The sequence below is a fragment of the Chiloscyllium punctatum genome, chromosome 21 (assembly GCF_047496795.1).
Source record: "Chiloscyllium punctatum isolate Juve2018m chromosome 21, sChiPun1.3, whole genome shotgun sequence".
NCBI classification, from domain to species: Eukaryota; Metazoa; Chordata; class Chondrichthyes; order Orectolobiformes; family Hemiscylliidae; genus Chiloscyllium; species Chiloscyllium punctatum.
Genome location: NC_092759.1, coordinates 5,110,546 through 5,127,648, shown reverse-complemented (window position 1 = coordinate 5,127,648; position 17,103 = coordinate 5,110,546). Strand labels below are relative to the sequence as shown.

Here is a 17,103-nt window from a genome sequence, read left to right as displayed (position 1 = left end):
ATAAGGAAAGTCTGAAAGGGGTCTTTCAATGTGATGTTTGCACCATGTCTGGGTGACCTTGGAGAGACAGTGTCCACTGCTGGGTTTCAGGCTCCCTCTGACCTCCTGACCATCACAGGGGCTGGAGTGCATCATCCCCCACCCAGACCACAGTTTAATGTCAAATGTGTGAAGGTATCCGTCAGGTTTTTCCCTTCATCATGGTGTTCCGTTAACGGTCTGAGTCCTGTTTATGTAGTTTAATTTGTTTCAGTTGGTGTAATCGGAACAGTAAATGGGGAGAGGGTGCTCTGGAGAGAGAGAATACAGGGCGTTTATTGGCACACTTCAGGTGCTCTGTAGCCAATGGCTATCTCAGGGCTGGACGTGTCATCACATCGAGTCATAGTCATAGAGACTTAGAGCATGGAAACAGACCCTTCAGTCCAACCCGTCCATGCCGACCAGATTTCCTAAATTAATCTAGCCCCATTTGCCAGCACTTGGCCCATATCCCTCCAAACCCTTCCTATTCGTGTACCCATCCAGATGTTGTAATTGTACCAGCCTCCACCACTTCCTCTGGCAGCTCATTCCACACATGCACCACCCTCTGTGTGAAAATGTTGCCCCTCAGGTCTCTTTTATATCTTTCTCCTCTCACCCTAAACCTATGCCCCTCTAGTTCTGGTCTCCCCCACCAAAGGGAAAGGACTTTGCCTATTTACCCTATCAATGTCCCTCATGATTTTATAAACCTCAATAAGGTCACCCATCAGCCTCCGACTCTCCAGGGAAAACAGCCCCAGCCTGTTCAGCCTCTCCCTATAGCTCAAACCCTCCCTATAGCTCAAATCTTTTCTGAACCTTTTCAAGTTCAACAACATCCTTCCTATAGCAGGGAGACCAGAATTGCACACAATATTCCAACAGTGGCCTAACCAATGTCCTGTACAGCCGCAACATGACCTCCCAACCCCTGTACTCAATACTCTGACCAATAAAGACAAGTGGACCAAATGTCTTCTTCACTATCCTATCTATCTGTGACTCCACTTTCAAGTAATGACATTGTATTTTAATTTGATAAGGTGCCTTTGAGATTCGGTTTCCATCAGTTCAATTTGAAAAATGGTGTAAAAAGTGCTGGGGCTGCAGGTGTATGTGACACAGCATTCTATGAGTAAGAGAGATCGGCCTCTCAGTTGACCCTTCCCCATCTGGCTTGGGATCCAGATAACAGAAAGGGCAGTGGTGTGACCCGATCAGGAGCAGGAGTCAGTCTGAACAAAGTGAATGGACCATACCTTTCGGTATCTCCTCCATGTGGCACTGCAGGATCTGTGGGGGCCTGTGTAGAGACAGAACAAAGAGATGAGCAGATTCATCGATAGCGTTGTCCAGAAAACAGAATGAACCTCACTAACAGCAGTTGGTATTTCTATCATTTCCCAGACGTCCCATGGGAGGCTAACTAGACACAAAGTTGAAGTTGAACTGAAGGGTAGAGTTATACACTTCAAGCAAGGGTATATCCAATGTAACCAAATAAAATCCAAAACAACTGTGGATGCTGTAAGTCAGAAACAAGAAAAGACATCGCTGGAAAAGCTCAGCGGGTCTGGCAGCATCTGTGGAGAGAAAGCAGAGTTCACATTTCTGTTTTTTGTTACATCCAATTTATATGTCGTCAAGAACCACCTCTTGCTCCTTTGTCCCATTACCATTATCACTTTCTCCTGCCCACCATCTTATATACTCATTCCTGCCCTCTCTCTCGGTCCCTCTGTCTTTTGCTCTCTCAGTCTCTCTCCCTCTGTCTCTCTCTCTCTCTTGCTCTCTCAGTCTCTCTCCCTCTGGCTCTCTCTCTCTTTTGCTCTCTCAGTCTCTTACCCTCTGTCTCTCTCTCTCCTTCTCTCCCTCTGTCTCTATCCCCCTCTGTCTCTCTCTCCCTCCAACTCTCTCTATCCCTCCACCATTATTCCCTTTTGCCTTTCATTTTCTCCTGCCCACCATCTTATATACTCATTCCTGCCCTCTTTCTCGGTCCCTCTGTCTTTTGCTCTCTCAGTCTCTCTCCCTCTGTCTCTCTCTCTCTCTTGCTCTCATAGTCTCTCTCCCTCTGTCTATCTGTCTCTCTCTTGCTCTCTCAGTCTCTCTCCCTCTGTCTCTCTCTCTTGCTTGCTCTCTCAGTCTCTCTCCCTCTGTCTCTCTCTCTCTTTCTCTCTTGCTCTCTCAATCTCTCTCCCTCTGTCTCTCTCTCTCTCTCTCTTGCTCTCTCAGTCTCTCTCCCTCTGTCTCTCTCTCTCTCTTGCTCTCTCAGTCTCTCTCCCTCTGTCTCTCTCTCTCTCTCTCTTGCTCTCATAGTCTCTCTCCCTCTGTCTATCTGTCTCTCTCTTGCTCTCTCAGTCTCTCTCCCTCTGTCTCTCTCTCTTGCTTGCTCTCTCAGTCTCTCTCTCTCTCTCTCTTGCTCTCTCAGTCTCTCTCCCTCTGTCTCTCTCTCTTGCTTGCTCTCTCAGTCTCTCTCCCTCTATCTGTCTCTCTCTCTCTCCCTCCAACTCTCTCTATCCCTCTGTATGTCTCTCTCTGTCTCTCTTTGCAAATGTTGTCTGATCCATTGCGTATTTCCAGTGTTTCCTGATCTTGGTTGAGGAGACATAATATCTGGTGACTGAGAGGCCAGTCAGAGGTGAATTTAAACGAGGGGTTTAAAGGTTGGGAGAGAGAGAATGAAAGATTATTGAAATGGTGTAGATGAGAAGATGGAATTTGAAACAATGTCAGAGCAGCCATGTTCTTATTGAATGGTCGATGGCCTACTGCATGCATGTATTAAATTCCGAGGTACTAGATGTCCATAGACACAGCTTCTGACAATGGTGTGAAGGAAGTGGCAGATGTGTACACCAGAACTGGGGGGTTTGTGGAAATCTTTGAGGGTTATAGAGCTCGGGAGAAACAGGTTACAAGGTGGAGCAAGCAGGCAAGACCAGGGAAAAGTTTGAACATGAATGTGAGATTCTTAAAGTGGAGATCATCACACCCTCGGAGCAAATGTAGGCCAATGATCGTAAGTTAGACAGGAAAACAGAGGCTGTCTCCATCACATACTCTCAGGCAGCTTGTGCCTATTCCAACTGCAATTAATGTTAAAGGAAGCAGAATTTTCCCTACAGAGGAGGAAGCAGGCTATTCAGCCCATTGAGTCCACACTGACCCTCTGAAGAGCATCCCACCCATACCCAACCCCCTACCCTATCCCTGCATTTCCCATAGCCATCCCACCCAACCTGCGCACCATTGGGTGAATCAGCATGGCCAATCCAACCTAATCTGCGCGTCTTTGGACTGTGGGAGGAGACCAGAGCTCCCGGAGGAAACCCACACAGACACAGGGAGAATGTGCAAACTCCACACAGACAGTTATCCGAGACAGGGATCGAACCTATCTCCCTGGCACCGTGAGGCAGCAGTGCTAACCACTAATCCAACCTGACCTGCACGTCTCTGGACTGTGGGAGGAGACCGGAGCACCCGGAAGAAACCCACACAGACACAGGGAGAATGTGGAAACTCCACACTGACAGTCGCCCGAGGCTGGGATCGAACCTATCTCCCTGGCACCGTGAGGCAGCAGTGCTAACCACTGAGCCATGGATCGTACAATCCAACTTTGTGAACTTGTTTCTTCATTACCTTGTGGAAGATACTGATGGTATCAGTGAGGACCAGTCCAAGGTTGAGTCTGACGAAGCGGATTCAGTCGGGCCTGAGGGGACAATATCGAGTTCATGACAAACAGCAGCTGTAATGATAGCGCCGTCCCCTTCAACAAATCACTCGGCATTTTCAATGAAAACCACTTTCTGCTTTCGTCAACATTTATAAATCAACCAATCTTGTGACGATGCTGTCACTTTATTTTGTCCTGGTTTTTATTTTGAAGAGAGGTTGTAAGGCAGACGCAGCGAGCTGTCTCGAAGAATTTGCGAGGTCTTGGGATGTCGTTTAAAGTTTGAACAATGGAATCAGCCTGGGTATAGCCAGCTCTCACAGATCCAGGCTTTCGAGTTTGGTTTTAGTTTTTGATTTAGGTTTAAGCAGAAGCCTTTGGGGCCTCAAAAAGAGTTGGCAGCTTCGGTGAACATCCCTCAGCTGCTGCTTTCTTTGAATTGTAGAACACAGAACATAGAAACGATACAGCACAGATCAGGCCCTTCGGCCCTCAATGTTGTGCTGACCTATGAACTGTTCTCAGTTCGTTCCCCATCAACATCCAATTTTCTCTTGATTTTTTTTCCCTCCGGGATTGGATAACTGCATGTGAGAATCTGTGTCTGAATTAGCCTTAATGCCAAGGGGTGCGTTTATGGGATATTACTGTAATGGAACAGTTAATTAGTAATAGGTACTGTTATTCTGTTAAGTTTTCAAATAGAGTTGTGTTATTCTAAATTCCTCGTTCTTTGTTTGTATTTTAACTACAATGTTTAAATAAATTATGTTTTGTTTTAACGTCCAATAGTTTGACCTATCGAGTTACATCTGGAACTCAGCACTTTACATTTTCTTTAAGGTAAGATCAAGTTAGGGTCTAAGCAACTTTCTGAAAATATTTTGAGGGGGGTCTGGTCTGGTCCATAACAGATTCACCTCACGGCGTTTCTTAGAGGGAGTTAGAATTCGTGAGCACAAAAACAGGCTATTCAGCCCCTTGTAGGCCTTACTCGAGCCTCCTCCTTCACCTTCTTTGTCCCACCCCACCATCATGACCTTATATTCCTTTCTCTCTCTCTCTCTCTCTCACGTGTTATTTTCTGACTTCTGCTGTAAATGTATCCACCCTGTCACTTCAGATGAGGAGAAATTCCTTCTCACGAAAGGGTGCGGGTCTTTGGAACTCCTGGTAATAGAGAACCATGGGCGCAGAGTCCCTGTGTCTTTTGAATGCTGAGATAAGGTCTTCAACAGTCAGGGAATTGAGGGGCAAAGTGGATGTAATAGAGTCATAGAGATGTACAGCACAGAAACAGACCCTTCGGCCCAACCCGTCCACGCCGACCAGATATCCCAACCCAATCTAGTCCCACCTGCCAGCACCCGGCCCATATCCCTCCAAACCCTTCCTATTCATATACCCATCCAGATGCCTCTTAAATGTTGCAATTGTACCAGCCTCCACCACTTCCTCTGGCAGCTCATTCCATACCCGTACCACCCTCTGCGTGAAAAAGTTGCCCCTTAGGTCTCTTTTATATCTTTCTCCTCTCACCCTAAACCTATGCCCCTCTAGTTCTGGACTCCCCCACCCCAGGGAAAAGACTTTGTCTGGATTAGTGGTGCTGGAAGAGCACAGCAGTTCAGGCAGCATCCAACGAGCAGCGAAATCGACGTTTCGGGCAAAAGCCCTTCATCAGGAATAAAGGCAGTGAGCCTGAAGCGTGGAGAGATAAGCTAGAGGAGGGTGGGGGTGGGGAGAGAGTAGCATAGAGTACAATGGGTGAGTGGGGGAGGGGATTAAGGTGATAGGTCAAGGAGGAGAGGGTGGAGTGGATAGGTGGAAAAGAAGATAGGCAGGTCGGACAAGTCAAGGAGACAGTAACTGAGCTGGAAGTTTGAAACTAGGATGAGGTGAGGGAAGGGGAAATGAGGAAGCTGTTGAAGTCCACATTGATGCCCTGGGGTTGAAGTGTTCCGAGGCGGAAGATGAGGCGTTCTTCCTCCAGGCGTCTGGTGGTGAGGGAGCGGCGGTGAAGGAGGCCCAGGACCTCCATGTCCTCGGCAGAGTGGGAGGGGGAGTTGAAATGTTGGGCTATGGGGCGGTTTGGTTGATTGGTGCGGGTGTCTCAGAGATGTTCCCTAAAGCGCTCTGCTAGGAGGCGCCCAGTCTCCCCAATGTAGAGGAGACCACATCGGGAGCAACGGATACAATAAATGATATTGGTGGATGTGCAGGTGAAACTTTGATGGATGTGGAAGGCTCCTTTAGGGCCTTGGATAGAGGTGAGGGAGGAGGTGTGGGCACAGGTTTTACAGTTCCTGCGGTGGCAGGGGAAAGTGCCAGAATGGGAGGGTGGGTCGTAGGGGTGTGTGGACCTGACCAGGTAGTCACGGAGGGAACGGTCTTTGCGGAAGGTGGAAAGGGGTGGGGAGGGAAATATATCCCTGGGTGGTGGGGTCTTTTTGAAGGCGGCGGAAATGTCGGCGGATGATTTGGTTGATGCGAAGGTTTGCAAGGACAGAATGCCCCTGGTGCTCACCTTCCACCCTACAAACCTTCGCATCAACCAAATCATCCGCCGACATTTCCGCCACCTCCAAAAAGACCCCACCACCAGGGATATATTTCCCTCCCCACCCCTTTCCACCTTCCGCAAAGACCGTTCCCTCCGTGACTACCTGGTCAGGTCCACACCCCCCTACAACCCACCCTCCCATCCTGGCACTTTCCCCTGCCACCGCAGGAACTGTAAAACCTGCGCCCACACCTCCTCCCTCACCTCTATCCAAGGCCCTAAAGTAGCCTTCCACATCCATCAAAGTTTCACCTGCACATCCACCAATATCATTTATTGTATCCGTTGCTCCCGATGTGGTCTCCTCTACATTGGGGAGACTGGGCGCCTCCTAGCAGAGCGCTTTAGGGAACATCTCCGGGACACCCACACCAATCAACCACACCGCCCCGTGGCCCAACATTTCAACTCCCCCTCCCACTCTGCCGAGGACATGGAGGTCCTGGGCCTCCTTCACCGCCGCTCCCTCACCACCAGACGCCTGGAGGAAGAACGCCTCATCTTCCGCCTCGGAACACTTCAACCCCAGGGCATCAATGTGGACTTCAACAGCTTCCTCATTTCCCCTTTCCCCACCTCATCCTAGTTTCAAACTTCCAGCTCAGTTCTGTCTCCTTGACTTGTCTGACCTGCCTATCTTCTTTTTCCACCTATCCACTCCACCCTCTCCTCCTTGACCTATTACCTTCATCTCCTCCCCCACTCACCCATTGTACTCTATGCTACTCTCTCCCCACCCCCACCCTCCTCTAGCTTATCTCTCCACGCTTCAGGCTCACTGCCTTTATTCCTGATGAAGGGCTTTTGCCCGAAACGTCGATTTCGCTGCTCGTTGGATGCTGCCTGAACTGCTGTGCTCTTCCAGCACCACTAATCCAGTATTTGGTTTTCAGCATCTGCAGTCATTGTTTTTACCTAAAAGACTTTATCTATTTACCCTATCCATGTCCCTCATGATTTTATAAACCTCTATAAGGTCACCCCTCAGCCTCCGACGCTCCAGGGAAAACAGCCCCAGCCTATTCAGCCTCTCCCTGTAGCTCAGATCCTCCAACCCTGGCAACATCCTTGTAAATCCTTTCTGAACCCTTTCAAGTTTCACAACATCTTTCTGATAGGAAGGAGACGAGGGACATGAGGAATGTCGAATCAGCCACGCTCCAATTTCCTGGTAGAATAGGTCTCGAGAGGCTGAATGGCCTACTGCTGTTACGTAATGCCTTACAACCTCCGCCTACTGCACTTGGATGGGGAGTGTGCTGTCCACACTGGCGCTGACGGACTCACATGTATCTGGTACGGAAGCCTCTGTGGTTGAAGGGAGGTCTGTAGTGATCACAGGGGTCAAGATATCATCGATAGTTGGTAATATTGTGCTCTGTGAATCATTTGGTGTTTCTTCCGGACCTGTTGGACAAAAGAAAGTAATTGTATAAGGCAATGGTTCTGAAGGAGTTAACGTTCGTGTTACATTTGCCCCCCCCCCCCATTGTTCTGATGTCTCACACACACAGTGTGTGGGTGGAGGGGAGGAGTCCTATTCCAGCCTTAGGAGGGAGCAGATGTATCTGTAGCTGCTCCCTAAAGTCCTAGTCACGAGGCCCGGCAAAATGTCGTATTTATCATCATCACACAATAAACCTTCCTGTTATCGAAGTACTGCTTCCTCTGTAAATAGTCCACAGTGGGATATCATTTACCCCTAATCACTTCGAAAGGTCCAGGAGAAAACTAAGACAAAGGGGCTTTCGTGACAGTGATCTACCTCAAATAACTCTTACCCCACATGGAGCCACATAAGGTTAGAGATGCCAAATATCGCAGGAATAAATAAATAGATTCCTGATCAGTCGGAGAATCAAGGATGTTGGGGAAGGGACAGGAAAATGGATGTCAGGAATATCAGAAACGCCTTGATCCCATTAAATGGTAGTGCAGGCTTGAGAGACTGAATGACCTACTCCTGTTCCTGTTCCTTACTGGCTTTGATTTCTGTCCCATGTACCTAGGTACAGTGAAAAGTTCTGTTTTGTGTGCATTACAGGCAGATCATACTGTACAAAGTGTGTTAGAGTAATAGAACAGAGCGAGGAATACAATGTTATGGCTACAGAGAAGGTGCACAGAGAGCGAGGGCAACATTCCATATAAAATGTGAGAGGTCCATTCTGGAGTCTAAGGATCGCGGGGAAGAAGCTGTTCCTGAATCTGTTGGTACGGGTGTTTGAGCTTTTGTATCTTCTGCCTGATGGAAGAGATCATAACTGGGGGGTGGGAGGGGTCTTTGATGATGCCGGCGGCCTACCCGAGGCAGTGGGATGTACAGGTGGAGTCACTGGATGGAAGGTTGGCCTGTGTGTGATGGACTGGGCTGTGTTCACAGCTCTCTGTGGTTACTTACAGAGTTGGGCAGAGCAGTTGCCGTACCAAGCCATGAGGCATCCTGATAGGATGCTTTCTATGGTGCATCTATAAAAATTGGTAAGAAGTCTTCCAATGTCCACCAGTGGCACTTGGATGGGGAGTGTGCTGTCTGCACTGGCGCTGACTGACTTACTCGTATTTGCTGGGGAGACCTCTATGGTCGAAGGGAGGTCTGTAATGATCCCAGTGGTTGAGACATCATCAGACGTTGGTGGTATTGTGCTCAGTGGGTCACTCGGTGTTGACTCTGGACCTGTTTGACAAAAGAAAGTTATTGTATAAGACAATGGTTCTGAAGGAGTTAACGTTCATGGTTCATTGGACTCCACCCATTGTTCTGATGTCTCACACACACAGTGTGTGGGTGGAGGTGAGGAGTTCTATTCCAGCCTTAGGAGGGAGCAGATGTATCTGTAGCTGCTCCCTAAAGTCCTAGTCACGAGGCCCGGCAAAATGTCGTATTTATCATCATCACACAATAAACCTTCCTGTTATCGAAGTACTGCTTCCTCTGTAAATAGTCCACAGTGGGATATCATTTACCCCTAATCACTTCGAAAGGTCCAGGAGAAAACTAAGACAAAGGGGCTTTCGTGACAGTGATCTACCTCAAATAACTCTTACCCCACATGGAGCCACATAAGGTTAGAGATACCAAATATCGCAAGAATAAATAAATAGATTCCTGATCAGTCGGAGAATCAAGGATGTTGGGGAAGGGACAGGAAAATGGATGTCAGGAATATCAGAAACGCCTTGATCCCATTAAATGGTAGTGCAAGCTTGAGAGACTGAATGGCCTACTCCTGTTCCTGTTCCTTACTGGCTTTGATTTCTGTCCCATGTACCTAGGTACAGTGAAAAGTTCTGTTTTGTGTGCATTACAGGCAGATCAGTACAAAGTGTGTTAGAGTAATAGAACAGAGCGAGGAATACAATGTTATGGCTACAGAGAAGGTGCACAGAGAGCGAGGGCAACATTCCATATAAAATGTGAGAGGTCCATTCTGGAGTCTAAGGATCGCGGGGAAGAAGCTGTTCCTGAATCTGTTGGTACGGGTGTTTGAGCTTTTGTATCTTCTGCCTGATGGAAGAGATCATAACTGGGGGGTGGGAGGGGTCTTCGATGATGCCGGCGGCCTACCCGAGGCAGTGGGATGTACAGGTGGAGTCACTGGATGGAAGGTTGGCCTGTGTGTGATGGACTGGGCTGTGTTCACAGCTCTCTGTGGTTACTTACAGAGTTGGGCAGAGCAGTTGCCGTACCAAGCCATGAGGCATCCTGATAGGATGCTTTCTATGGTGCATCTATAAAAATTGGTAAGAAGTCTTCCAATGTCCACCAGTGGCACTTGGATGGGGAGTGTGCTGTCTGTACTGGCGCTGACTGACTTACTCGTATTTGCTGGGGAGACCTCTATGGTCGAAGGGAGGTCTGTAATGATCCCAGTGGTTGAGACATCATCAGACATTGGTGGTATTGTGCTCGGTGGGTCACTCGGTGTTGACTCTGGACCTGTTTGACAAAAGAAAGTTATTGTATAAGACAATGGTTCTGAAGGAGTTAACGTTCATGATTCATTGGACTCCACCCATTGTTCTGATGTCTCACACATACACAGTGTGTGGGTGGAGGTGAGGAGTTCTATTCCAGCCTTAGGAGGGAGCAGATGTATCTGTAGCTGCTCCCTAAAGTCCTAGTCATGTTGCATATATCATCATCCTACAATAAACCTTCCTGTTCTCGAAGCGTTGTTTCTTCTGCAGGTAGTCCACAATGGGAGATCCTCAAACCGCTAATTGCTTAGAGAGGTCCAAAACAAAAGTAAGACAAAAGGGGGTTTGGTGACAGAGAACCTGCCCAAATCGCCCTTACCACACATGGTGCCATGTAAGGTGAGAAGTGGCAAACACCGCAAACATTATGGTTCCATACAATAGCTGTTTGCAACCAGTCGCTCTTGGATAATGAGTTATTGTTGGTTCCAAAATCCCCCCTCAGGGCAAACCCTTTGCTCCAAGTTAGAAATGGGACAGGAATTTGGAATGTCGAATCTTCACGGCACAGATACAGGCCATTCAGCCTGACCAGCCCCTCCTAGCGGTTATGTTCCACTTGAACCTTGTCCCATCCCTCCTTCTCAAAGTGTACCATCATTCGTTCCCTTCACCCTCACTTGCAAACCCAATTTCCCCTTAAATGTAGCTGCAATAATTACCGAGTCACTCCACGTGGGGTAGAGTTCCACAATCTCGCCATTCTCTGGATGAATATGTTTCTCTCGCATTCCCAATTGAATTCCGTAATTGCATATGAGAGTCCCCTACATGGACAGTCTCCATAAAGGAGAAGGAAACATTTTCTATCCACACTATCAACACCGTGGTGCAAGGGGCCGTGGCAGTTAGTTAGCTCAGTTGGCTGGACAGCTGGTTTGTGAGTGATGCCAATAGTGTGGGTTCAATTCCCACACTGGTTGACATTATCCTGAAGGATTATCCTGAAGGACTCTCTTTCTGAACCTCTCCTCTTGCCTGAGTCATTGTGACCTTTATGTTTAACCACCACCAGTCATCTCTCTCCCTCTAGTGGGGGAGCAGCCCTGTGCCATCTCTACAGTACATTTCCAAAGAGCCCCAGCTCATGCCTGGGGAAATGGATTCACATTCCATCATGGCAGCTAGTGGAATTTGAATTTAATTAAAATCTGGTTGAAAAACTGGTCCTAATGGTCAAAACTCATCTGAATCACTGAAACTGGATCTCTTCGGCAAGGTTATCTTACCCATTCAAGCCAACAGATCCACAGCAATGAGCTGGGCAACTAAAGATGCGTGCTGGCCTATCCCATGATGCCCACATCAGATGAATGATGGGAAAATCCGTCAAAGCCAGAGGTATTAATGATCTCACATGTGATCTGCTGGTTGGAACCTTTCAGGGTGGTGCAGTTATGCTCCAAGACGAGTACAGATGAGAGTTTCAGTTTTAGTTCTTACCGCTACAGGCGAAGATGCAGACTTTGTCCACAGCGATATCAGAGGCAGGAGTTTCTCCTCGGACGCCTTCTATGACGAACTGCAAAGGCAAGTATTAGGTAAAACCTGAGATGCAATTGCTAAATTGTCCCACAGTGCCCAGGGATGTGCAGGTTAGATGGGTTAGCCATGGGAAATGCAGGGTTAAGGTAGAGGGGTGGAACGCTCTTCAGAGTGTTGGGGATGGGCCAAGTGGCCCGCTGCAGAGATTCGATCACCAAATGTACAACAAGCACAAGAGCTCTTGGGGAAACTCAGCAGGTCGGCAGCGTCTGTGGCGAGACACAGAGTCACTATTTCGTGTCTGATAGGATGAAGAAATGTATGACCTGTGGACTTTGGAAAGGCCAAGGAGAAGGAGCCCATAGGAACAGGAGTAGGCCTCTCAGCCTGACCATCCATAAGACCATAACTGATCCAGCTGTGAAGAACAGCCACAAAACCTACACTCTCTTTCTCTCTCTCCACAGGCGCTGCCAGACCTGCTGAGTTTCTCCAGCCACCTTTGCAGTTGTTTTAGCCTGGCTTCACTTGGCAGGAATTTGGCCTCAGTGGTAACCTGGCAACCATTACAAATGCATACAATTGGCACCCAATGCGCGCCTGGTTCCCACCCTCAACCGGGATTGCCTCAGGGTTACCATGGTGATTATTGTCAGCCACTCACTTGAACTGGTGAATCTCCACAGTGAACAACCCGGGCCTCAATCCATCGATGCCCTTGGTTTCCCATGATGCTGAGTAATGGATGTCCTATAGACCCTCCTGTAAAACAAGGGCACGTCACCAGGGGGACGATTGAAATGCCTTAACCCGAGAGAGTATCGGCAAGATGGACAGGGAGAGGGAGCAGGGTGAAAGTGTAAAAACGAGGGGTACAGAATCACAGAGGGTGAGGTCAAGGTGCTGGGAGAAGGAAGGAGAGAGAGAGAACGTGAGGAGAGAGAACGATGGACAGAGAAAAAGGCAGAGGGGGACAAAGGGAAGCAGAACAGGTGAGTGAGAGAGAGAGCGAGATGGAAGGAAGGAAAGGGTGAGGAGAGAAGGAGGGAGGGAGAGATGGTTGGACGGAGAGTGGGAGGGTGGGGAGGAGAGATTGATGGAAGGACAGTGGGAGGGAGGGAGGGAGAGATTGATGGAAGGAGAGTGGGAGGCAGGGGTGGGAAGGATTGACAGAAAGAGAGTTAGAGGGAAGTGGAAGAGAGGATAGAGAAGGAGACGGAGCAGAGGGAGAGGGAGAGAACGCGAGATGGAGAAAGAGCAGAGGATGAATGAGAGAAGGTGAGAGAATGTGAGTTGGAGAAAGCAGAGGAAAGAGAGTGTGTGTGAAAGAGCAAGGCAGAACAGACACCATTTGAAGAATAAGATCAGCATCTGGCTGGGAAGGGTCCTGCTCACCTGGCTGCTCTGCGTAGACATTTATTGCCATCGTTGTTGCAGTCCCATACAGGAAATAGTAAAAAGTCAGGGAAAGGCACTGGGAGGAGTTAACCACCGGGCTCTTCAAATGGAACTTATGGCCTGGTTTGTTGTCTGCTGAATCAATCAGCATGTACTGCCCAACTGGAATAGGATGGAGAGACTTTTCAGACAGTGACTGGCTCAGGGTTTCACAACTCCCCAACCAGGAAATAGTTGTGTGTGTGTGTGACTGAGAGTGTGTGTGGAGTGTGTGTGTGTGAGTGAGTGTGCGTGTGCGAGTGAGAGTGTGTGTGGGGTGTGTGTGTGTGTGAGTGAGTGTGCGTGTGTGTGGGTGTGTGTGTGTGTGTGAGTGAGTGTGTATGTGAGAGTTTGTGTGTGGGAGTGTGTGTGTGTGTGACTGAGAGTGTGTGTGTGGGGGTGTGTGTGTGTGAGTGTGTGTGTGAGTGAGAGTGTGTATGTGTGTGGGGGTATGTGTGAGTGAATGTGTATGCGTTCTTGCTTGTGTGTGTGTGAGTGAGAGTGTGTGTGTGGGTGTGTGTGAGTGAGTGTGTGCGTGTGTGTGCATGTGTGCATGTGTGTGTGAGTGAGAGTGTATGTGTGTTGGTGTGTGTGTGTGAGTGAGAGTGTGTGTGTGTGTGTGTGTTTGAGTGTGTGTGTGTGCGCGTGTGTGAGTGAGAGTGTGCGTGTGTGTGTGTGAGAGTGTGTGTGTGAGAATGAGAGTGTGTGTGAATGAGAGTGTGTGTGTGCGTGTGTGTGCTTGTGTGTGTGAGAGTGTGTGAGTGAGAGTGTGTGAGTAAGAGTATGTGCGTGTGTGTGAGTGAGTGAGAGTGTGTGTGTGAGTGAGAGTGGGTGTGTGTGAATGAGAGTGTGTGAGTGAGAGTGTGTGAGTGAGAGTGTGCGTGTGTGTGTGAGTGAGAGTGTGTGTGTGTGTGAGTGAAAGTGTGTGCGTGTGTGTGTGAGAGAGTGTGCGTGTGAGTGAGAGTGTGCGTATGTGTGAGTGAATGAGAGTGTGTGCATGTGTGTGAGTGAGAGTGTGTGTGTGAGTGAGAGTGTGTGTGTGTGAGTGAGAGTGTGTGTGTGTGTGTGAGTGAGAGTGTGTGCGTGTGTGTGAGTGAGAGTGTGTGAGTGTGACTGAGAGTGTGTGTGTGTGAGTGAGAGTGTGTGTGTGTGAGTGTGTGCGTGTGTGTGAGTGAGAGTGTGTGAGTGTGACTGAGAGTGTGTGTGTGTGAATGAGAGTGTGTGCGTGTGTGTGAATGAGAGTGTGTGTGTGTGAATGAGAGTGTGTGTGTGTGAGTAAGAGTGTGCGCGCGTGTGTGTGAGTGAGAGTGTGTGTGGGATGTGTGTGAGAGTCTGTGCGTGTGTGTGTATGCGTGAGAGTGTGTGTGTGTGAATGAGAGTGTGTGTGTGCATGTATGTGTGAATGAGATTGTGTGTGTGAATGAGAGTGCATGTGTGAGTGAGAGTATGTGAGTCTGTGTGTGTGTGTAAGTGAGAGTGTGTGTGTGTGTGTGAATGAGAGTGTGTGCGTGTGTGTGTGAATGAGAGTGTGTGTCTGTGTGAGTGAATGCCTGTGAATTATCCATGTTTGTGTGTGAGATTGTGTATTTTAAAGCATGCGTATGTGAATGTGTATTCGAATGTTTGTGTGGGTGAATTTGTCTTGGTGTATATGATTTTAAAACAAATCACTCATGGGATGTGTTCATCGCTGGCTGGGCCCAGCATTTATTGCCCAGAGGGAAGTTGAGAGTCAACTGCATTGCTGTAAGTCTGGAATCGCATGGAGGCCAGACCAGGTAAGGATGGCAGCTTCCTTCCCTAAAAGGTATTAGCAAACCAGAGGTATTTTTTTCAGTAATTGACAATGGATCATCATTAGACTCTTAATTGCAGATTCTTTAAGGAATTCAACATTACACCATCTGCCACAGCAGGATTTGGATCCAGGTCCCCAGATCATTAGCCAAGTTTCTGGTTTAATAGTTGAGCTATGGTACCACTGGGCCACGAGTATACATATGTGAGAGTGGAGAAGAAATTGTATCTGAGCACGGTGTATCTGTGTGAACGTGTGTGAGAGTCGAGAAGAAAGTGAACATGAGTTTTTGTGAATGAGTGTCAGTCTGCGAATGTGTGAGATTGGATGTGAATGTTTGTGAGCATGCTTGTGTCTATGACACGAGTTTTCCAAAGTTGATTTGTGCTGCAGTAATTCTGTGAGTGTGCTTTTAAAAACACTGTTTCCTTACGGCCAGGCTTGGAGAAGTCATCATCAGGGCCTGAGTGATCTGTGGGAGTGTTGCCTCGCCACTGGTGCCAGCCAAAATCATCTTTATCGCCCACATACGTCTCTGTCGTCCAACCACACAGGTCCTCATCAAAGTCGCAACCTCTGATACAAGCTGTGCAGAGCAGGATGAGAAATGTCATGAGTTAGTGGCAGGAATAAACGAATGACTAGACTAAGATTTGGGCTAATCAACGACAGTAGTGGAAAAAATTGTGTGTGGTGTCTGAGGACCTAGAAGCGCTCAATGAATACATTTTGTAAGTATTCACATTGGCAAAGGGCAATGTTAGTGACAATACAGAGATACAGGCTACAAGATTAGATGGGATTGAGGCTGACAAAGAGGAGGTTTTAGCAATTTTGGAAGATCTGAAACTTGATAAGACCCCAGGGCTGGATGGGATTTATCCTCGGATTCTCTGGGAAGCCAGGGAGGAGATTTCAGAGGCTTTGGCTTCGATCTTTATCTCATTATTGTCGACAGGAGTAATGCCAGAACACTGGAGGACAGCAAGTGTTGTTCCCTTGTTTAAGAAGGAGAGTCAGGACAACCCTGGGAATTATAGGCCAGTGAGCCTTACTTCGGTTGTAGGTAAGGTGTTGGGAAAGGTTATAATAGATAGGATTTGTAATCATCTAGAATGGAATAAGTTGATTAGGGATAGTCAACACAGTTTTGTGAAGGGTTGAGTTCCGTATTGAGTTCTTTAGAGAAGGTAATAAACAGGTGGATGAAGGTAAAGTGGTTGATGAGGTGTATATGGACTTCAGTAAGGTGTTTGATAAGGTTCCACACGGTAGGCTATTGCACAAAATACAGAGTTTCAGAATTGAATGTGATTTAGCGGTTTGGATCAGAAATTGGCTAGCTGAAAGAAGACAGAGGGTGGTGGTTGATGGGTAATGTTCATCTTGGAGCTCAGTTACCAGTAGTGTGCCGCAAGGTTCTGTTTTGGGGCTACTGCTGTTTGTCATTTTTATGAATGATCTGGAGGTGGCCATTGAAGGATGGATTAGTAAATATGTAGATGACATTAAGATAGGCAGAGTTGTGGATAGTGCCGAAGGATATTGTGGGTTACAGAGGGACATAGATACGATGCAGAGCTGGGCTGAGAAGTGGCAAATGGAGTTTAATGCGGAAAAGTGTGAGGTAGTTCACTTCGGAAGAAGTAACAGGAATACTGAATACTGGGCTAATGGTAAAATGCTTGGCAGAGAGATCTTGGTGTCCAGGTGCATAAATCCCTGAAAGTTGCCAGCCAGTTTGAGAGTGTTCTTCAGAAGGCATATGGTCTGTTGGCGTTTATTGGTCGAGGGATTGAGTTTTGGAGCCACAAAGTCATGCTTCAGCTGTACAAGACACTGGTGCGGCTGCACTTGGAGTATTGCGTACAGTTCTGGTCACCGCATTATAGGAAGGATGTGGAAGCTTTGGAAAGGGTTCAGAGGAGACTTACTGGGATGTTGCCTGGTTCAGAGGGAAGGTCTTACAAGGAAAGACTGAGGGACTTGAGGCTGTTTTCATTGGAGAGAAGTAGGTTGAGAGGTGACTTAATCAAAATGTATAAGATAATCAGAGGGTTAGACAGGGTGGACTGTGAGAGCCTTTTTCCTCAGATGGTGAAGGGTAACATGAGGGGACACAGCTTT

General features: G+C 48.0%; 1 protein-coding gene across 1 annotated transcript in view; it reads right to left on the bottom strand.

Moving 5' to 3' along the window:
* LOC140492433 (zonadhesin-like) overlaps positions 1 to 17,103 on the bottom strand; it is a 146,036-nt gene that overhangs the window by 114,246 nt on the left and 14,687 nt on the right. The window contains exons 6-12 of the mRNA XM_072591324.1: positions 15,410 to 15,562; positions 13,137 to 13,301; positions 12,406 to 12,503; positions 11,700 to 11,778; positions 10,096 to 10,215; positions 8,833 to 8,952; positions 7,563 to 7,682 (exon numbers count right to left, since the gene is read on the bottom strand). Coding sequence (XP_072447425.1) covers positions 7,563 to 7,682; positions 8,833 to 8,952; positions 10,096 to 10,215; positions 11,700 to 11,778; positions 12,406 to 12,503; positions 13,137 to 13,301; positions 15,410 to 15,562 — 855 coding nt within the window. The remainder of the gene's footprint in view (positions 1 to 7,562; positions 7,683 to 8,832; positions 8,953 to 10,095; positions 10,216 to 11,699; positions 11,779 to 12,405; positions 12,504 to 13,136; positions 13,302 to 15,409; positions 15,563 to 17,103) is intronic.